The following is a 23,299-nucleotide window of genomic DNA, read 5'->3' on the forward strand; positions in this document are numbered from 1 at the left end:
TCACACGACCGGAAGTTTATCATCCCTCCGCGGGGCGCTCTGGGAGTTGCAGTTTTCTGTCCTGTTGATGTCAATGGCAGAAGCCGGAAAAAACTACAAATTTGTGTATCATCTAGAAAATACAAGAAATTAATTTATCCTTCCAAATTTATGTATTTATTTATACATAATGGTACGCGAGATATATATATATATATATTTAAATAAGGAATTTGAAGGACAGTTTTTTATTCAGAAGGTGGGGATTACTTCCGGTGGGGAAGGGAAGTGACGCGACGGCAGCAATGGAGGAGAGGTTTTGTCCAGGTTTGTGGGGCTGAGGTGGGGAAGGAGAGGAGATGGGGGAGAGATCGGGGATCACACCTGGGTCTGGGGACACGGCCAGAGGTTTAAAGAGGGTGGGGGCTTGGAAACTCCCGCTCACCTGCGGCTCGGAGTGAAGCGGGCTCAGTGGCCGAGGCTGGGCCTGTAAGCGGTAACCAGGGGCAACCGAGCCCGGGGTTCAGGGGGAGAGATAAGGCCTGAGCCCCACTTTAGGACAACAAGGCCTTGTTTTGGAGAAAGATCTGACACCCCCGTCATCCCGGGAATGGCTGGATGTATTCCTGGAGGTTTCATCATGTGGCCTCCCGCCTCAGTCTCCTCCATTTCTTTAACTACAAAAATTTTCAAGAAATATGAACAAAAATATCATTTTTTAAATACCCCTGTGATTTTTATCCTGGGGCGCCCACAGCAGACTCCAGGAATTTAAACTTTATTTTCTGGAGACTCCAGGTTAATCCTAGAGCACCGGCAACACTAATCTTAGGGCATTTGGTCCCTGCTGTGGGAGAGGAACTAATGTCCCACCTGGGCTAGCTGGAAGCAACAAGGCCCAATATGGGGAAAGGGGTTGATAACTGCACCCCAGGGTAACGATGCAGTTTTCGTGACAAGTCTGATACTTTGTCCCCCAACCCCTCGTACCCTGTATGAGGAGGGGACTCATACTCCTACCTCATAATGAAGTGGGAGTATGCTTGGTAAATGGGTAAAGGATCTGACACCTCCATCTGCCTTCCCAAAGCAACAGCCTTCTGACATTGAATGAGATCCCAGCTCTTAATCAGATTTAAAGAATCACTGCAAATGGTGGAGATCTAAAATAAATGCAAAAACCCCTGGGAACTCACAACTATCAGCATCTGACTGATTAACTTTATGGCACTTGTTTTCTCATGCTGACAAATCTGTTGTGCCTATAGAAAATGTTTTGTCATTATTTCTTGATAAAATTCTTTGTGCATATGTGTGTGGTAGACGTTTGTTCTCTTTAAGTTTGAACCTTCCTCCCTGTGGCTCAGTTCAACAAACATCTTATTGATGCAATCTTATTGACTTCTATTAAGACATAGGTTGAGTTATATTAAATGTAAATAAAATTCCACTATGGTCTCTGTTGTCAAACTGCATGTTCACTACTGCAGTGAAAGGTTCCTTCTGCTAAAATAGTTGCTATCATCCATTGCTGTTAATAATATCCAGCCCATATAGTTATTTTTCAAATTGGTAAACCATATTGTCCACAGGTTTATTTCTTTTGGAACCATTGTATGACATGAATTAATTGTCTTAATCTCTTTAAATTATACCCAACGCCCAGTGATCATCTTCCATGGACAGACTTGGATGTGCAGAAATTTCCCATGTTTAAATGTACTGTATTAATTGTAAGCCTTTGGAACACTGATAGAAACAGCAGACTTGCAGGTGTTGCTGATGCTGCTGATCTGTTCTTCATTGTGTGTTTATACAGCTGTAAATTGCTTCTCCAGGCACAACACAAGTTTGGAAGGTCAGAACCAATAACTATTGCTGCTGAATAACTATTACAGTTCAAATGGACAGAGCTTGACAATTTAGACTGACTTACATTCGCTATCACAAAGAGCAGTTGAGCAGACAGTCTTGTTGCATTTAAGGGGAAGCTGGATAAACACACGTGAGAGAAAAGAATAGAAGGGTATGGTGAATAGGGTGAGATGAAGAGGGGTGAGTGGAGGCTTGTGTGGAGCATGAACTGGCATGGACCACTTAGGCTGAACGACTTGTTTGTGTGCTGTACTTGCTATGCAGCTTATTAAAAAAAAGCTGTGTCACTAAACAAGCAGCTGTTCTCGTTTGTACCTGTAGAACATCCTGCTAGGTCAGTGACCCTGGCTGGTTTCTTCTGATTGTAACTGGTAACAGTAGCAGAGTAGGACATGACCTCCTGTGCTTTTGATTAATACTGATTAAAAAGTGGGGAAATAGAATTATATATATCACATTGGTTGGATTTAGAAATGGAATCTCTATAATTAGTGCTTTAACTTCAATAAATTAAATCTATCGGAAGCCCACGGATATTTTGATTGCAGTGGATGTAGTAATATGGGGAAGTACGGTGGCTGTTTTTTGTTGGGTTTATATGCATTCAGATGGAGAGTCATCTACCCGAAATCTCAGATTAATGAAATTGTTGATGCCTGTCATTCATTTTTACCTTAGAAAGCAGTTTTTTAAAATATTCTTTCATGGGTTTTGGGCATCACTGGCAAGACCAGAATTTGTTGCCCATCTGCTGCAAGACTTTGTGCACAATGATGTAGCTGAAAGGAAAAAAATAGACTCATATCTGCTGATTCCACTTTAAAATAAATTCAGGAAAATTATCCTTTTTTTAGATCAAACCTTCCCTTGAACAGGTGCCTACCTCATGTGGTTTTCGCCTCATTATTAGCTTGCTCTGTGTATCCAATACCATTTCAGTGTAAAGTAGCTCCAGATCAACTTTCAAACTAGTCCAGCATGATCATCCCCCCCAACTACACCAAGCACTTTAATGTTGATGACCTCAGGGAACAGTCTAGAAGCAAGGAGACTACATGATCTGGTGGGCTATCTGTAGAGTTAAAAATTCCAATTTCTTCAAAAAAAGCAAGGATAGTTTTTCTTAGAATAGATTTTTTTGACTACATATAATGGGAGTGCTTTAAATGGAAAGCAACCTTAAGATTTCTCTTCTCCCTCTTTATATCTAACGGAAGAAGTGATTGAGGTTTTGGGCAAAGTTAGGGTACTTCTCCTTAGATCAGCAAAGGTTAAGAGGAGATTTGATAGAGGTGTTTGAAATCATGAATGGTTTAGTCGAGGAAATATGGAGTGTCTTTCCAATGGTTGAAGGGTTGATAACCAGAGGGCACAGGCTTGAAGGTAATTGGCAAAAGAGCCAGAGGTTTCAGGAGGAAAATCATTTTTATGCAACTAGTGCTTCAGGGTGGTGAAAACAGATTCAATAATAACAGGATTACTCTTTGAAGGAGCTGACACAGACTCGATATTCTGAATGGTCTCCTTCCGTGTTGTACTATTCTGTGATATATGGTTAACCACTACTTGCAGTTCCCGATCACTAAAAGAAGATATGTACTGAATGATCTTCCAAAAATTCATACTCTATTACTAGGGAAAATGTGAAGTTTTGTGTCTTGAATGCTGTTCTTCCTTCCCTTTCCCATTCCTATTCCTAGTTTAAGATCGTTCCAGGCTGTTGAACGGTATCTATAGTATGGTTTGTTCTTACTAAATCTTGAGTAGAAAGTGATAATAGTATTTGCCTTGAAAGCAAAATGCAAATACTCACTGCTGCTCGTGTTTTCTGGTGCATCCTTTCACCACAGAACCTGACTAACTGCTCTTTGATCTTATCAGGTGAGTAAGTATAAAGTGGGGCAGTGAAGTGTGGGGAGGTGCTGGGGAGGAGAACCTCACTGACTCTCTGTTTGACATCAGGAGGCCAAACCCATACTTGGGACATCCTGTTCTGATACCCTTAACAAGGGTTTTTGTGAGAAGGGATGTTGGATTGGAGCCCACTCTCAATGAACAGCAGAGATGCACCACGTCTGAAGTGATCCTGATGCTTTTAAATACCTTGCATGTTAAGATGCTTATTTTGAATTCACAGAACTTCCTCTTCACTTTCAGTCCTGATACTGTAATGTCCCCTTCCACCTTAGCCAAGGGGGAGTGGTTTTAACCAGAGCATCCTTTCCTTTTCTTCAGCTGTGGAGGGTGGTCCTGTGGCAGCCTCATCTGTTTTTATTTCACATGGATTTCCTTACACATTCTTACGTCCCCCCTATTTTCCTTCTATTTCTTATGCTTCTCAGACATCTTTACAGATGCAGCAAGGGGCAGTGGTTTTCAGTCAGTCATCTCTGCATAGTAGTACATTTTCCTTCATGATAAAGGGGTCTGACCTCTTCCTGACTTGCAATATTACTATTGCTGCTGAACAATGTGATCTTAGTAATTCCTAAATTTGATTTTGTTTTTCAGTTCTGATTCAAACAAATTACATTTAAGAGTTGGACTGAATGTGGGTAATTCATTCTTCCTTTGTCCTTGAGGACAACGATGTTTGCCAAATGGTCACAGCTTCTCCTTTGTGATACCATATTTTAATACCTTTGAGGTATCATTCCTCTGTATTGTTTTCCTGCTCCTACACCATACACTATGTTTCAGGCCTCTGCTTTTCTTCCATTGGGAGGCTGAACTTAGCTGTTCTCATTCTGGTGCATCCAATTATTCCATATCTAGGAAGGTTGACCATCTGCTGTAGCAAGAGAACTGGCAGCTTCCAAGTTAGCAACATCCTGTAAAGCTGGTGGGATTACAAGGGGTCACCCTAGAAATGTTTTAAGTCATATGCACATGACTTCCTCGGAAAAATACCAAAGAACATTTTGTAATTGTGAGAGCAACGATTGGGATTGCACACAAATGGGAGTGGCAAACTGCTGTTACAAAAGAAGCCTCCATCTAGATACACTCACGATATCATGGATGTCTATGTGTACCGTTGATACTGTACACAAATTGACTGCCACATTACCCACATTACAATGACTGCTCATCAAAAATGCTTCATTGGCTGCAAAATGCAATGGGATGTCCTGAAGTTATAATAGGTGCTATAGAAATGAATCTTTCTTTAATTATCAGCAATATATGCAAAACACAACTGGTCTCATAGTCATCTCTGAGCAGAATAAATTCACTTCTCCACGTATTCTCACTGAATGTTCTACCTGCACACCACCAGTGTAATTTTACGAAGGGCTACATTGAAGATTATTATCTGCACAGACTCACCTACATTCATTTGAGCTGCCATTTTGAAAATGTGATTTACAAATGGCAAAAAGTTAGATTCACATTTTTGTCTTGGTGCCAATCAGAATGTGTTACTGAAGTGGTGAAAGGTGTCAAAGAAGTGCACCTTTTTTCCAACATTGGTGCCAGTCCACATAGGATATTTCCTACTGGAATTTTATGTTTTGAACTTGTCTTGCATATGCATAATGCAAGTGTTGCTTATATTTCCATGTCCCCTTGAAAGCCTTATCTGACTTTCCTGCTTAGTCAGCAGAGACTTCTTGAAGACCGGAAACATCATTGGGGACAAAAGGCTTTGGAGTATTTTGCAAGATCATGAACCATTCAAAAATTCTTATCCTTCGTTTGTCTGTAAGGGCTGGTTTGGATGGTGGCTCTTTAGTCAGCTACATCTTCAGCTTTTAGCCAAAAGATAAATTAAGCCACATCAATGTGTTGGACATGAAGCCACATGAACTTGCAGCTCCTCATATAAACCTTCACAATGCTGCCTTTTGTGAGTCATAAAGGAGAAAATAATTAGCTATGGAATCTGCGCTGCTGAATTTGGTTCTAGGTGAGTGGATTACAAATGGCCAGTGTATCTTGGCTAGTATGATCCAAAATACCTATGTCTAAAATTGGCTTTTTTCAAGCTGTTTTCCTCTACTTGAGCAAATGGGTTCATGTCAGGGCATTTCATACCTCCATTCACCATACATCCTCAAGCCCAGTGGACAAAAGATGTGAGGCGCTCTCATTGTTTAGTATCTTGAGGAGGACACTGCACATCTCCCTTGATAGGACAAATGGTTCCTGTTTTTCTTACTTGCATCTCTTGGATTATGTTGGATTTCCCAAAAGCAGTTAGTCAGGTGCATTTTGTGGTTTAAAAAACCATCATGTCTTTCTGATCTTTGTGGCGTTATCAGCATGCCCAAGTGATCTCTAATACATTAGCTTTTACATGAAATATAGATTACAACTTTTTTAAAACATTGTTTCAATTTTAATAAAAGAAAAGCTAAACACTTTTTTTCTTCCTTTCTTCCCCCCTCTGCCATTGAAGAAATGCTCAACTATGCACCCAGGCGATATCCCAGGGAATCTTATGAAGAAAATACACAATACGATGGCCTTCCCTATGGTGACTATGAATCTCCATCTCACAGATCGGAGAGATGGAGGAATATATCCAGTCAGGCAGAAATGCCTTCCGAAGATAATAGAAGATATTACGATGATGCTTCCTATTCTGCTTCAGGAAGAGAGAATTACTTGGAGCACCATGAGAGAGATGATCACCATTCACAGTATAACGAATTAAGGAGCCCCATTGAACCCAGTGGGAATCCAGGGTTGTTTGGAAGACAAGCAAATTCCAATGACAGTCCTACCAGGAGAGGATCCAGCATCTACAGAAGATCAGTGAGCCCTATTGAGTCTAGAGATCGGTCAGGATCATACAGAAGGCAAACAAGCCCAAATAATTGGCAGTCTCGGAGTCCAATTAATGACTCAAGAGATTATCAATTCTATAGGAGATCCCAAAGTCCCAATGGCAGAGATGGTCAAAGTTTATACAATAGATCCCAAAACCCTGTTGATAAAACAGGACACTCAGAATCTCACAGGAGATCCTGGAGCCCTGGTCATGAGTCCAGGGATCAAGGATCTAACCCTAGATCTAGGAGTCCTGTTAAGGCACCTGATGCAGAGTTATACAAGTTATTAAGTAATGTTATTGATAATGCTCGGCGTATGGCGGCTAGTAAGAATGATCCCTCTCACACATCCTGGAGAGACCCATCCAGGGACTGCTCTCAAATGGATTCTTCCATTTACCAGACCACTACACCTACAGATGGGTTCCATGTAGCAGAGGATTATAACCCTCGCTTGAACCAGCACAGTTCTATTCATAAAAACACAGAAGTTTCCAGAAGGGGTCATTCTTTTTCTAAAGTGCCTCCTAAAAATACAAGAGGGCCTTTGCTTAAGCGTCCAAAGGTTCAAGGGCGACAAGGCCTTCTAGGCAGAGCCCCTGGCCTTCTCGGGGCAGCCCCTGGCCTTCTCGGGACAGCCCCTGGCCTTCTCGGGACAGCCCCTGGCCTTCTCGGGACAGCCCCTGGTCTTCTAGGAACAGCCCCTGGTCTCCTAGGGACAGCCCCTGCTGGTTTAGTGGGGCCTTCTGTGTCCAGCATGCCAGTGACCACCTACAAAAATGTTTCCACAGACTCTTCTGCTCATTTGCATCCATTGGGGAATATATCTGCTCTAGGTAGTCAAATGGAACTGGGACAGCAAATAATAAAATGGGCTGGTTTTCATAGTGTTGCTGTTGACCGTTCCATAAATAAATTTGACCCCAACACAGATACCTATTCTAAGGTAGCAACGGCCTTCCAGTGCTTGATGGCAAAGCAACATCAGGATATCTGTGATTCAACATTAGTGGCACATTTAGGCCTCACGTACCCTGTGATAGATAACTCTTTTGTGTCTCTGTTGATAAGGAAGAAAGTCATTGCAAGTAGGTTAGAGTTGGATGATATTATGCAGAAAGAAGAATCTCTTTTACAAGAGATACAGAGCAAGCTGCTGGAATGCATAGGTCCACTTCTTGTAGCAAGCAGTAACCATGAGTTAAGCTCTAAGCCGCAAAGCTCACAGACCCCTGACAACGTTGCCAGTGAGCTAGAGCAGGCGATCATAGCTTGCCGCCAATCAATGGTGTTCATTGGGCAAATCTTTGCTTTTGTCAGCGAAGAAAGAAGGAAAAATCTGTTGGAGAAGACCGGGCTGATCTCAGTGGCTCCAAAGTACGATTATTTTATGAATCTGGAAAGCAATCAGCTGTTTGGGAACAAATACACAAATGAGCTGAAGAACCGAGTGGAGCAAATCTACCTCCCCCCATTATATAGCCAGGTTTCTTGTTCCAGTAAGTTCATGACAAAAGCGGAGGAACAATCAAAGAATGATGCAGCAATCAAGCCCTCAAAAAGTAAGTACTCAAATCAGTCTCTGAGTTTATAATGATGCATAGCTTGAATTAAATTTGAGATTACATTATATTCTAGCTATTATTAAAAGTTTCTATTGGTGATATTTTGAATGTGCCATAATTGAAAGGTTAAATATGATTTTATTAAAATATATTGATGTCAATGAATTGAAGTTTCATCCCTTCTTTGCCCAGTTGCTGGCCTGGCTGGGACCTAGTGCCTCCAGCAGTTGGCTACATTGACACTTTTTCAGTGGTCTGGGAGTGGGTCTCGCGCCTGCATTCTTGGTAGCAGAAGCCCGAATGCCTTGCCGAGGAGCAAGGTTGTTGTTTCAATTTAGCTCCAAACACAAGGAAAGTTGGAACATTTCCTTTCCAATTTCCACTGTCTTGGCTTTGCTGTTTTGAGATTCCAATGTAACCTCCCGTTAGCTCACCTCCTTCCACAGAGATGGCTTGAACTGTTGTGTTTTTTTAAGTTTCCTCTTTGGCAGATGCCAAAGCAAGCAAGCAGACTGAGAAAGGTTCTTTAGCACTCACTGATGACAGTGGCATGTGCATGGCAGAGAAAGATACACCATCAGCAGCTGGTGAGAGCATCCACCCCCCAGAAGACACACAGGTCAAGACCATTATTGATAAACTGGCTATGTTTGTAGCAGAGAAGGGCGAAGCAGCAGAGAAAGTAGTCGTCCAGTACAAGAAAGAGGACTCCAAATATCGGTAAGGACAACTACAGAACGTAAGACAAAAGCAAAATACCACAGATGTTGGAAATCTGAAACAAAAACAAAAAATGCTGAAAATACTCAGCAGGCGAAACACCACATGTGGAGAGAAAAACAGAATTAACATTTCAGGTTGTGACCTTTCATCAGAACAGTTCTAATGTTAACTGTTAAAAGGGAGGTGGTGGCATAGTGGTGTTGTCACTGGACAAGTAATCCAGAGACCAAGGATAATGCTCTGGCGACCTGGGTTCGAATCCCACCACGGCAGATGGTGAAATTTGAATTCAATAAAAATCTGGAATAGAAAGCCTGATGACCACAAAACCATTGCTGATTGTCAGAAAAACCCATCTGGTTCATCAATGCCCTTTAGGGAAAGAAACCTGCTGTTCTTACCTGGTCTGGCCTACATGTGCTTCCAGCCCCACAGCAATGTGGTTGACTCTTAAAAGCCCCCTGAACAAGGACAATTAGGGATAGGCAATAAATGCCCATGTCCAATGAAATTAAATAAAAGTTAACTGTTTTTCTCTCCTCACAGGTGCCTCACTTGCTGGGTTTTTCTAGTATTTTGTGTTTTGATTGTAGAACATAAGATCAACAGCAGGAGTAAGCCCCTTGAGTCTGCTTCGGCCATTCCGTAAGAATGGCTGAACTTTGACATCAACTCCACTTTCCTGTCCTTTCCCCACATGTATTGATTCCCTTAGTGCCCAAAATATGCTCAACTAAGCATCCATAGACCCCTCGGGTAGAGAACTCCAAAGGTTCAAAACCCTCTAAGACAAGAGAATCACATAAAGGAAAACAAAAAATGCTGGAAAAACCCAGCAGGTCTGTCAGCATCTGTGGAGAGAGAGACAGAGATAACGTTTCGTGTCTATATGACCCTTCTACAGACCTAAAGGGAGGTAGAGATGTGATGAAATATATACTGATTAAGAGGGGTGGAACCAGTAAAGCTGGATAGAAAGCCAGTGATAGGTGGAGGCAAAGGAGAGATGGCAAAAGGTGTCATGAACAAAAGGTCAAAGAGTTGTTAATGGTGGTGGTTCTGGCTAAATGAGGTGCTAATGGTGACATTAAGAAAGCAAAATGTGATAATGGCTGGACCAAGGTAAGCACTCTGGAAAGTGACAGATGGCCCTAGTGGGGGTGGGGTGGGGGGAGGGGACGGGGGTAGGAAGAAAGATTGAAAATAGGCTAAAAGCTGGAGATAAAACAATGAATGGAAATGGAAATAAATTTTAAAAATAATACTGAAAATGAGTGGAAAAATAAAAAAATTAATAAAAATTTTAAAATATATATATGGAAAAAAGGGGGGTGAAAACGATGGGTGGGGATGGAGGAGAGAGTTCATGGCCTGAAGTTGTTGAACTCAGTGTTAAGTCCGGAAGGCTGTAAAGTGCCTAATCGGAAGATGAGGTGCTGTTCCTCCAGCTTGCGTTGAGCTTCACTGGAACATTGCAGCAGGCCAAGGACGGACATGTGGGCATGAGAGCAGGATGGGGTGTTGAAATGGCAAGCAACAGGAAGATGTGGTGAAATACACACTGATTAAGGGGAAGGTCTAGGTTATGCTTACAGACAGACTGAAGATATGATATCCCTACATCATATCAACAATTTCCAGTACCCTGGCCCTAACCGCCGCCTCTTCACCATAGACGACCAATCCTGCTGCACCTCCATCCCCCACCAGGATGGTCTGAGGGCTCTCCGCTTCTTCCTTGAACAGAGGCCCGAACAATCCCCATCCACCAACACTCTCCTCCGTCTGGCTGAACTTGTTCTCTCACTGAACAATTTTTCCGTAAACTTGTCTCACTTCCTCCAAATAAAAGGTGTGGCTATGGGTACCCGCATGGGTCCCAGTTATGCCGGTCTCTTTTAGCCTATTTTCGATCTTTCTTCCCACCCCTGTCCCCTCCCCCCACCCCACCCCCACTAGGGCCATCTGTCACTTTCCAGAGCACTCACCTTAGTCCGGCCATTATCACATTTTACTTTCTTAATGTCACCATTAGCACTTCATTTAGCCAGTACCACCACCATCAACAACTCTTTGACCTTTTGTTCATGACATCTTTTGCCATCTCTCCTTTGCCTCTACCTATTGCTGGCCTTCTATCCAGCTTTACCGGTTCCAACCCCCTTAATCAGTATATATTTCACCACATCTCTACTTCCCTATAGATCGGTAGGAGGGCCATACGGACTCGAAACGTTATCTCTGTCTGTCTCTCTCTCTCTCTCTCTCTCTCTCTCTCTCTCTCTCTCTCTCTCTCTCTCCACAGATGCTGTCAGACCTGAGTTTTTCCAGCATTTTTTGTTTTCGTTTCAGATTTCCAGCATCTGCAGTATTTTGCCTTTATTTTAGAATCACATAAAGGGTCTGACAAGACTAGATAGGCTAATTTATCTAATAATTGCCCCCTTTTAATATGAAAAAATAATAATCCTCTTAAAATAAATTTTCTTGCCAGTTCAGGGGTCTCTCGGAGCCAAGCTACTCTGCACCATCAAATAGAGATCGTATATTGAAAATACCGGATCACCATTTGAGTCAGTCTGATAGCCCATCTTCATGGTCGAATAGCTTAATAACATTTACATTTGTATACGAACACTGTAACAGCCACTTGGGTAAAGTACAAGGCCTGTAGGTACCACAGCAAGAATTATTAGCAGCTTCAGAAGGGGAGGATTAAATTAATGATGTTAGCTATGCCCTGGGTACCAGCATTGGCTGATAGATGTCCGCCCCCTCGACTGTAGTTAATGCCTGGCCCAGGGGATAGTAAGGAAGATAGAAAAGGGAGACTTATCTACTAATTTTTTAAATAAATCTTTATTTTAAAGGTTTTTGCTTGACACAAAAAGCAATGAATACAGGTATTACAAGCATAAAGTGGCACAGTTCTCTAGAGAAAACGCCTGCCAGTCAAGCAAACCTGGTGCTGCTGAGAACAAAGGATCAGGGTACAAAGCATCCATGGACAACACAGCAAGTGCACTCCAAAAAGAGTTCCTGATGAAAGTTGAGAATTCAAAAACATGTCCAACTACAGAAAAAGGTAGGGACAACATAACTGCTAATATAACTGTTGCAAGGAAAGGGTTAATCAGACTGTCATGAAAGTCTATGAAAGAAAAAAAGACTTGCATTTATTTAGCACCTTTCAGAACATTCCAAAGCACCTACAGGCAATGAAATATTTTTGAAGGACAGTCAATGTTGTAATGTGGGAAACATAGCAGTCAATTTGTGCAGAGTAAGTTCCCACAAACTGCGACTTGATAATGACCAGATAATCTGTTTTTTAGTGATCTTAATTGAAGGATGAATACCGCTAGGACACCCACAGGGAACTCCCTACTCTTCTTCAGAGTAGTACCGTGGGATCTTTTACATCCACCTGAGAGGAGACAGGGCCTCGATTTAATGTCTCATTTCTCTCACTATTGAACTGAAGTATAAGCCTAGAATTTTGTGCTCTTGACCTTTTGAACCCACGACCTGACTCAGAAGCGAGAGTGCTACCACTAAGCCATGGCTGACAACATTATGTTCTCCTACTATTGATTTATCCTTATATTGTAGTAATGTTTGATGATAGATATTTTGAAGGGCCTTGGGATGCTTTACTATGTTGAAGGCATTATATAAATGCAGGTTATTGTTGTTGGCCATTAGTTTTTGCCTGTTCAGGGAATTTTAAGTCCGTTTCAAATCAGGACTGACCTGCAGCATGGGTCAGCTTAGTCACCTAATTAAAAGGCCTGTTGTTGCATACTGATTCATCTTTTTCATTAGTTGATCACAATTGCAGGAAGAACAAGGGAGAACAAGTTCTGCAAGTGAGAACATTGGATGTAATCATCTTTAATTAAGGCTTCTGTAGAGGCAGGATATTGACTTCGTACTGAATCAAAAACAATTATAATGAATGCACGATGGGAGTGAAGTTATCTACTAAGATAACAAAATACAGAAGTTGTACTTGTTTTTTATTCGTTCATGGGATGGGGGCATTACTGGCTAGGCCAGCATTTATTGCCCATCCTTAATTGCCCTTGCGAATTGAATGGCTTGCTAGGCCACTTCAGAGGGCATTTAAGAGTCAGCCGCGTTGCTGTGGGTCTGGAGTCACATGTAGGCCAGACCAGGTAAGGATGACAGGTTTCCTTCCCTAAGGGACAGGTTTCGTGACCATCATTAGACTTTTTTTAAATTCCAGATTTTTTTTTTCATTGAATTCAAATTCCACCATCTGGAATGGTAGGAATTGAACTCGCGTACCCAGAGTATTACCCTGGGTCTCTGGATTACTAGCCCAGTGACCAAACCGCTATACCACCCCCTCCCACTGCTTAAGTAAAAATAGCTCATTAAGGAAAACCAAAGTTGTTGATCAGGAATAAGTCAATTCAGTTTTCATTATATGAGGTTGTATTTTAACAATTATAAACATGATGTAATACAGAATTGTGTTACAGAATTGTGTTTATTGTCACATAGAGGGAGTAAGAGAATTGCTGGTTTGTAATAGTATTTGGATTTGTAAATTTCTAAAATACTGAGCTCAAAATTGTGACACCTTTTGAGTCCCTCAACTTAATTAGCAAGGTGATGTCACAAGTACTGTCTGTTAAATATAGGCTTAAGCACTGCTACGTATGCTATATGCTTAATAAATCTTTAATATCCATGCTTAGAATCATCTTGATTTGAGGAATAAATTATAAATAAGAACCCTGTCCTCTAATGTTGACATGACAGAACTGTAAGCTACAAGACTTTGTTGTCACAGTTGCCTACTCTCTCCAGAAGATGCTCAGTGTCCTTGGGGTATGGTTCCTCAAAAGCTATATGACCTCTGTGATCTTGCCATGTGGCCACTCTTCACATATTAGCCTACACCAGTGGTGGGCAACCTGCAGCTCGTGGGCCACATGCAGCCCATCAGGGTTCTGAGTGCAGCCCATCAGGGTTCTGAGTGCAGCCCATCAGACATTTTGTTGACTTGCCCACACGCAGGGTTGCCAGATTCCACTGGTTTCCATCCACGTAGTTTTCTTCCTGTGGTATTACTAAAGTGATACGCACGCAAAGCAAGGGCACATAAAGTGAGGTGCATGCTGATTGCAGACAACATTGACTGTGAGAGCCATGTGCTCCCTCTGCGTCCAATCAAAGTGCTGCTACAGTTCAATCAGCACGCCCCACAAATTCTTATTCATGGGATCATAGTTAGTGCACATGCCCGATTTCAATCTTGTGGCCCACTGAGCTGAAGGAGGGCCACTCATGCGGCCCACTCACTAGCTAGGCTACCTGTCAGTGGCTTGGACAGTGAGTGCCAACAGGGTACATTAAGGTTCCAGAACCGCATTGTGGGCTTGCCCATTTCTGATTTGGGGTGAAGTCAGCCAAGGCCTGGGAGCTGGTTGGCCCGCCTTAGTGCAAGTGTAGTGTGCAAGAGGGTCCATGATGAATTAGGTGAGGCGGTGTAGTGAGAATCAACAGCAAGTTGCTGTCTTTCAGCAATTTGTGATTTCTGAAACTTAACATGTTTTTCTTGCAGATGATCCTCTCGGTGACACGAAGACAAGAACTACTGCGGAGAAGCTGGCCAAGTTTGTGGCTGAATGTGGCCCAGAGCTGGAAGAGATTGCCTTTGAAAACAATCGGGATAATCCAACCTTCTGGTAAGAGTACAGACACTGGCTGCTTGCTGGCATATCAGGGATATATGGGTATGGGACAGGGTTATTTTCCACCAGTAAGGGATACCCTTGCACTGCCCAGCTCAAGAGTGCTTTAGATCAGTTAATCCCAAAGGTAATGTTTACTGTTTTTCAGGTCGGATACACTTCCCAGGAGGGGGAGGGTGGTGGCCAGGGCCACTACATTTTGTATGCTTTTTGTGTGCTCTTATCATCTGGCAGATGGAACAGTGGGCCACTTAATTCCTCACAGCTGGTTTGCTCTCTGTTTTTATTTGGAATTCCTTGAATCTCTTTGGGACATCCTGAAGTTGTGAAAAATGGTTTATAAATGCTAAATTCTTTTTGGATTAGGGTCAGAGTGTATGATTTTAATGTGACTCCCCAAAACTGATCATGAGAGGTAACTGTGTTTTAAAAAAATATATAAAATTCACAACCTCGGGACATTCCAAAGCACTTTCCAGCAGCAAAGTTTTCTTGAAGTGTAGTCACTGTTGTAATGTAGGAAATGAAGTGGTCGCTATTGACACAGCAAGATCCCAAAAACAGCAATGTGATAAATGATCAATTTTTAAGCTGTTGTTTGAGGGAGTGCTGCTCCACTGTAGATGCTATCTTTCAGATGAAGCATTAAACCAAGGTCCCTTTTGTCCTCAAGTGGCTATTAAAGATCCCATGGACAATATTTAGAAGAAAAGCATAAGGGTTCTCCCCAGTATCCTGGCCAATATTTATCCCTTCGTCAATATCACTAAAACAAATTATTTGATCGTTATCACATTGTTGTTTGTGCAATCTTGCTGTGTGCAAATTGGCTGCTGAGCCTCCTACATCACCACAGGTGACTACATTTCAAAAGTACTACATTGGCTGTAAAGCACTTTGGAACATCCTGAGGTTCAGTGTGTCTTTGTCCTCTCACAATGGGCATGTAAGTGCACGTTGGCTGGAGCTTTTCACCATCCTCCTACTCATAAACTGATGTACTGATTTGTATTTGGGAGGAGACGTGATCACAGTAGTTTCCTTTTTTTTGCACCTCTGCAGGTTTCTCTACGATGAGAACAGTTCGTACTTCAAATACTACAAGGAGAAGGTGAAGGAATACAGCAGGATGGTCGAGAAATCCAATACTTCCATAGATCCTGTACCAGAGCCGGCATCCTCGGGGCGTTCCGTTCTTCCCAGAAAACGGAAGGGACTGACATTGAAAGTTGGCATGCTGCCACCCAAAAAACTCCGCCCAAAGGCAACCTCATCACCGGGTAAGCGTTGACAAAGTGAAGCCAAACTGTTTCCATTTCATGAAAGATGTATAGATCATTGAGGTTGCTAAACACAGTGGTTACCCCACCTGCCCTTCATTATCTTCCCTAATAAAGGGGCCCTGTCCATTACAGCTAGATAGTAGAAAATTATAGAAATCAAGCTTTAGTGTTTTTATCTTTCAATTGGTCTATTTAATTTTTTTTAGCAAGTTCCCAGCTCAGACCCACAGCTTTTCATGTAAAAAATGAAATATTCTAGGAAACTTGCTGACAGGTCCCTTGCTCATATCCTGGACTCTAAATCATTTCAGTGCTGCTCTGAAGTGTCAGCCTAAGTTATGTAGGCAAGTCCTGGAGTGGGGTTTGAAACAACCTCCTTCTGGCCCAGATGCAATAGTGCTACCCAGCTCAAGCTTGTCACATCTAAAGTTGATCCACATGTATTCAGCGTTTGATTGGAGGCCCCTTCACCAAATAGGGTTAGCACTTCAATGTGCTTGTTACCCATTTGAGTTTGTCATAGATACCTTTGCAAGTTCAGTAGCAACAATCACTGTGTCTTTTATGGAAGTTGACTCCCTGAGCCCTATATCTGCTTGGCAATTGGGGACCCAGAGGTTTAACAAGAAAACCTCCCTGTAATGCTGACACATCTCATGTCCTTTGTACGTCTGTTTCTTCAATCTCTCCAAAGACACCAGTTTCACAAAGTAATGAATGCATGATGCTACCTGCCCTACAGTGGATTTATTACTTTCACAGTGTATCCTCCCTGTATTCTGTCCTACATTCAAGAGCAGAACCTGCTCTTGACTTTTGCAACCTTTTGGTTGTCTTCCTCTCTCTGTTCCCCAAAAGCCTGTGACTCTTTCATAGACAACAGAGGTTAAAGGGTTTCCAACGCATTGGTGAGAGATGTTTACCGAAAACTTGTAAATAGTTGTTGTGGCATCTCTGAGAAACAACTTCTGATTAGTATATTTAACTGGCCTAATCTGCATCCCTTTAAAAGGACTGTCCTGGGAAAATTATCCCTTTGGAAGTGAGCCCAAATTTAAAAGCACTTTTTAAGATAACTGGTATCTACAACCTCAGTGAAAAATTATCCAAAAAATAAAATACTAACCCAGAAACGTGACTTGTCATTCTGGCTATGTTGCTGTTGCTGTCCTTCTTCTTGTTGCTAAAATCACAGGTGGAAATCACTAATAAATGTGTGCTGTCATTTCAGTCCGAGAGCTGAAGAGAATCGGCTATGACAGGCCAACATACAAACCGAAGAAAAAAACGGTAAGATTAGAAACCATCATATATGACACGCACTCAGGCCATCTCTACTACTACATATCCTTCCTAATTATCAGTTCTGTTCCCAACCAGATATTCATTCTGCTGTTTTATTTTAAGACATGAATTCATATATTAATAATTGTTTTCCCTGGGAGTCCATTCTATGCATCCATGTTAGAGTGGATATTTTAAGTGCTTGCTAGTTAAATGCAGGTAAAAAGTTTAAAAAGAAATACCCATATTCTCCCAAACTCCCAAAGGTATCAGCCATGTCTCAGTAGGCAGCACACTCTAGCCTCTGAAGGCCACAGCTTCCAGCCCCATTCCAGAGATTTGAGTCCCATAATTCAGTGCTGTTAAAGGTGTTGTCTTTGAGTTGAGACGTTAAACCAAGACCTTGTCTGCCCTGTCAGGTGGATGCAAAAGATCTCACAGCCGTTATTTAAAGAAAAGAGCAGGGGAGTTCTTCCCAGTGTTCTGAAACTAATATTAATCCTCAGTCAACATCACAAAAACCAGTCATTGATTTAATTGCTATCTGCGGGATCTGGGTCAGAAGGTTGTGGGTTCCAGTCCCACTCCTGAGGCTTGAGCACATAATCTAAGCTGACACTCACAGTGCTGTATTCAGGGACTTCTCCTGGGTGCCCTGGCCAATATTTATCCCTCCACCAACATCACTAATAACAGATAATCTGGTCATTATCATGGAAAACTTAGCCCTGCTGAGTTTTTCCAGCATTTTTTGTTTTTGTTTCGGATTTCCAGCATCCGCAGTATTTTGCCTTTAGCAATCCAGAGGTTCAGGATAATGCCCTGGGAGCATGGATTCAAATCCCACCATGGCAGCTGGTGAAATTTAAATTCAATTTAAAAAATCTGCAATATAAAAACTAGGCTCAGTAACAGTGACCATGAAACCACCATCGATTGTTGTAAAAACTCGTCTGGTTCACTAATGTCCTGAGGGAAGGAAATCCGCAATCTTTACTTGGTCTGGCCTACATATCTCCATCCTCAGTGATGGGGGAGCCCGGCACATCAGTGCAAAAGATAAGGCTGAAGCACTTGCAACAACCTTCAGCCAGAATTGCCGAGTGGATGATCCATCTCAGCCTCCTCTGGAGGTCCCCAGCATCACCAATGCCAGTCTTCAGCCAATTCAATTCACTCCAGGTGATATCAAGAAATGGCTGAAGACACTGGATACTGCAAAGGCTATGGGCCCTGACAATATTCTGGCTATAATAATGAAGACTTGTGCTCTAACAACACTCAAGAAGCTTAACGCCAGGACAAAGCAGCCCACTTGATTGGCACCCCTTCCACAAACCTTCACTCCCTCCACTACCGAAGCATAGTGGCTGCAGGGTGTACCATCTACAAGATTCACTGCAGGAACTCACTAAGGCTCCTAAGGCAACAGCTTCCAAACCTACGATCACTATCATCTAGAAGGACAAGGGCAGCAGACACGCGGGAACACCCCCACTTGGAAGTTCCCCTCCAAGCCACTCACCATCCTGACTTAGAAATATATCGTCGTCCCTTCACTGTCACTGGGTCAAAATCCTGGAACTCCCTCCCTAACCACACTGTGGGTGTATCTACACATGGACTGCAGCAATTCAAAAAGGCAGCTCACCATCACCTTCTCAAGGGCAATTAGGGATGGGCAATAAATGCTAGCCTAGCCAGCGACACCAACATCCCATGAATTAATGAAAAAAATCATGTGACTCCAGGCCCACAACAAGGTGGTTGGCTCTTAATTGCCCTCTGACATGGCCTAGTAAGCCACTCAGTCCAAGGGCAATTAAGGATGGGCAACAAACGCTGGCCTTGCCAGTGATGCTCACATCCCATAAAATAATAAAGAAATCAGCTAACTCAGCACAGCCCAGATTCCAAACCAGGAACCTTCTGACCTGTCAGACTCAGGTCTGCATCAGATAGTTTCCTTAATCCATTGGGCCACTGAAGGCTGCTGACACTGGTTACGTTGATCCACTGTTGAGCATATAAAAGGTTTATCCTGATCAAATGCTTCTCTTTCAGAAAAATGAGGATATAAATTACACTAAAAACAAGCTGGCGGTGGACAATGTTGGGTACAAGATGCTGCAGAGGATGGGCTGGAAGGATGGAGAGGGTCTGGGCTTAGGAAAACAGGGCATCAGAGACCCTGTTAACAGGTATGAAACAGGTTGAAGAGGGATTGAGCTAGATTGGATACTGTTGTTTCATGTTTGGATCCTTGTTTCAAACCTAGCCAAAACTCCTGGGATGTAGCTTTGTCTCTCTGCTAGCCATAAGGATCCCAGCACAATCATTACCCTTGTTAATGAGATCAAGTATTTGCTGTCATTTAGTGCCTCGCTGTGAAATAGGAAACTGGTGTCTTGCACTTCAGTAATGCATGATGGCAAACATACAACATAGACAGGAGCTGTGAAATCACAGTGCAATTTGAACTGTATAACACTGGGATACAGTACTGGGGTTACAGGTCTGCCACTGTATAACACTGAGGTACAGTACTGGTGGGGACGGGTCTGTCACTGTATAACACTGGGGTACAGTAGTGGTGGGGACGGGTCTGTCACCGTATAACACTGGGGTACAGTACTGGTGGGGATGGGTCTGTCACTGTATAAAACTGGGATACAATACTGGCGGGGACAGGTCTGTCACTATATAACAGTGGGATACAGTACTGGTGGGGACAAATCTGTCATTGTATGACACGGGTCCAGAACTGGTGGGGACTGGACTATCACCATAACACTGGGGTACAGTATTGGTGAGGACAGGTCTGTCACTGTATAACACTGGGATACAGTACTGGGGTTACAAATCTGTCACTGTATAACACTGCGGCTTAGCACTGGTGGAGACAGGTCTGTCTCTGGAGGTGGTAGAGGTGGAACAATTTAAAGGAATATGTTCAGTATCACACGACTTTAATCTATATGAGCTGCAATTTTTTTTCCCATTAATGTATTTTTACCAATATACTAATTAAACCCTGTAATAGCACTGTAAACCTTACAGAGTAAACCATTCTCCTCTATAGGGGTGTGACATCTACAGACAGGTCTGGGTTAGGAGTTGGCGTTACTGCAGAAATGGACGAGGCAGATAATGAGTTTGCAACTTTCCGTAAACGGATGATGGTAGCGTTCAGAACCAAGCTGCTGTCTAAATCCTAGGTACGTATGTCATACACTTGCAAAGCTGACCTAAGATAATCTGTTGAAAAGCTGAAAAACAACCAAAGTTTATTAGTGGGAGCTTAGTTGTTAAGAATGACTTGTATTTATAAAGCTGATCACAGTTCTTGGGAAAGTCCAAAAGTGCTTGATGTGCGTTCATTTACATTAAATTCACAGCACATGGGGAGACAGTGGTATAGTGGTAATGTCACTGGACTAGTAATCCAGAAGCCCCAGTCTAATGCTCTGGGGACATGGGTTCAAATCCCACCATTCCAGCTGGTGGAATTTGAATTCAATAAATCTGATATATAAAGCTAGTCTCAGGAATAGTGACCATGACCACCATCAACGATTGTTGTAAAAACCCATCTGGTTCACTAGTGTCCTTTAGAGAAGGAAATCTGCCATCCTTACCTGGCCTCGCCAACAGATGACTCCAGTACCCTCTGAAATGGCCGAGCAAACCACTCAGTTCAAGGGCAATTAGGGATGGGCAACAAATGCTGGCCCTGCCAGTGAAGCCAAGATCCCATGAAAGAAGAAAAAAAACCAGTCCATTCAGCTCAACTGATATGTACCAATGTTTATGCACCACTTGAGTCTGCTCCTACCCCTCTAATCATAATCTTCTATTTATTTCATCTTCCCCTTAAATGTATCTGTACTATTTGCTTCAGCTGTGGTTGTGAGTTCCGCATTCTAATCACTCTATAGGTAAAGAAGTTTCTCATTAATTCCCCATTGGATTGATTGGATATTATAGTGACTATATAGTGGAATGGTGGAGTAGGGTGAAGAAGTTACCTAACCCAGTGTCTGTCCCTTAGACTGAGAGGGGAAAACCAAAACAGAGTTCCCATTCCTGACCACTGTCCAGCAATTCACTGCATGAAGCTACATTTATGTGCAGATATCAGGTGAACACAGGATCGGGCTCAGCTGTGATGTCCTCTGTGTTTGTGTAGCATGCCAGTCAGTCACTGGGTGAGACACTGGGGACAGACAATTCTTCCCAAAGGGGTCTGTACCCCTGTGAGAGTCAGTACCTCTAGTGGAGGAGGGGACCGGAACCCCAGTGAGAGCCAGCACCCTTAGATTAGGGAAACTGAGTTAGTGGGATAGGGAGGAGTTTGGAATTTATAAACTCCCAGGAAATAATCCCATCTGATTACTTTTGTTTCAGGTTAATTTTGGGCTAGTGATGCTGTGAGTTGCTGGAAAGTGGAGGATGGTCTTCATTGCACAAGCTGAGAGGATTTGAAGCCGCAGGAAGTGAAATGACCTGAAAATTCAGAATGCTTAAAATGGAATCTATCCAGAGGATAAATGTATGATGGAGCCTATTATACCTGGCGACTTGCTATACCTAGTAACCTAGTAATTCACGATACTTGGTAACTCTCTGACCACAAAACAACAAAATCCAGTGCTCCGATTGGATATTCCAAATTATCCAATCACTCAACTGGAAGCAAATGTTGGTGTATCTCATTGGTCAACCCAGATGTTTACACTTGGTTCTTTTGATGTCAGAAGATGAACTGTTATAGGAAATCTATAATACACTTGTTTCATTTTCTTCTTTTTTACAATGTGTCTTAACATATTCTCCATTTTAGATGTTGTTTTTCATAGCAGACTAACTAGGCTGCCTGTGTCCTCTCTCTCTCTCTTTCTATATACATACACACACACATATATGTGTGTGTATATATATATTTATATATACACAACCCAATTTCAGGTAATATTTTGGATTTTGCTGTTGCACACCCTGGTCTGAGGTAAGTATCTGTTTCGACCGCACGGCAGTTCACAGTTGCATCTTCAACAAGTTGCAGGTGGGAGACTGGGTGTCTATCCAAACATACGGTTGGTAGCACAGCATGCTTTCGGATTGCAGATAGAGACTCTCCTTGCACCTTGACCTTTGGGATAATGCAGCCAGCCATAGCCAAACCAAGTATTAATCTAGGGACAGTCTACATCACTTATTTTTGCTTGTGGGCAGAGTATCTAACCATCACAGGCAAAAATAAATACAAAATGGAGCACGTGGAGAGACAATTATTCAGTTCTTCCAACAGCCAGAAGATGTGTCAAGTGGAGGATCCAACAAGAGGTTAACTGAGTGTTGATATTGACGCTGCAGGGGCAGATTTGTAGTGAAACAGTAAACACATATATAGAACACACGTTTAGAGCCTCACCACAGATTATGTATTGACCTTCACAATGCCAACAATTCCTGCACTGACCCCATTGTCATAAGGTGTGCCCAAATCCCACTGGGCAATGGCACAGACGTGCAAGGACAATCCTACCAAGGGTGCATTCAAGCACAGAGGGTGCACCGTGGGGATTAAGAGGGGTTCTCGTTTAACCACAAGCGTAGCTGTATGGTCTTGGTCAGATGTAAGCAGACAAGAGATGACAGCACGAGACTGAATATGCATCAAGAGCCTAGTAGGGCGATACATGCCCTAATGAAAAATTCTTATAGAGCTATGAGTTGTAAAGAGTATTGTAGCGAACATGCTTGTTCAGATTCCTGTGTTCTGTGCCGTTCTCTTTACTTAGCTATCGTGTTTGTCATGTTATTTATATCAGTAGTCAAACATTGTGAGATTTTGCTGAATTATTTAGTGTTGCTTTACTTAACTTGGTCACCGTGCATGCAGCACGCGGTGTGGTAGAATCATTCACCACTGGCCTCACCTACCCCGCAGAGCTGAACTAAAGGTGCCACCTGAATATTGTCACCTTTGGTAGTCAATGAGTTAAAGAGAGTGATGGTTTCTTACAGGTGAAAATTTATAATCTGGATATACTGAAAAAAAAATAAAGCGTGTGTGCTTAAAA

The 23,299-nt window shown here is 42.5% G+C and overlaps 1 protein-coding gene across 1 annotated transcript; it reads left to right on the forward strand.

Moving 5' to 3' along the window:
• The first annotated feature begins 249 nt into the window (after nt 1-249).
• LOC144689046 (SURP and G-patch domain-containing protein 2-like) lies at nt 250-23,299 on the forward strand. Its single transcript, XM_078556177.1, has 10 exons — nt 250-306; nt 6,257-8,194; nt 8,674-8,917; nt 11,791-12,005; nt 14,517-14,640; nt 15,709-15,926; nt 17,161-17,219; nt 19,278-19,414; nt 20,296-20,431; nt 21,621-23,299. The coding sequence occupies exons 1-9, from the start codon at nt 285-287 to the stop codon at nt 20,429-20,431; spliced, it is 3,093 nt and encodes a 1,030-aa protein (XP_078412303.1). The 5' UTR covers nt 250-284; the 3' UTR covers nt 21,621-23,299.

Source organism: Cetorhinus maximus, chromosome 13 (assembly GCF_964194155.1).
Source record: "Cetorhinus maximus chromosome 13, sCetMax3.hap1.1, whole genome shotgun sequence".
NCBI classification, from domain to species: Eukaryota; Metazoa; Chordata; class Chondrichthyes; order Lamniformes; family Cetorhinidae; genus Cetorhinus; species Cetorhinus maximus.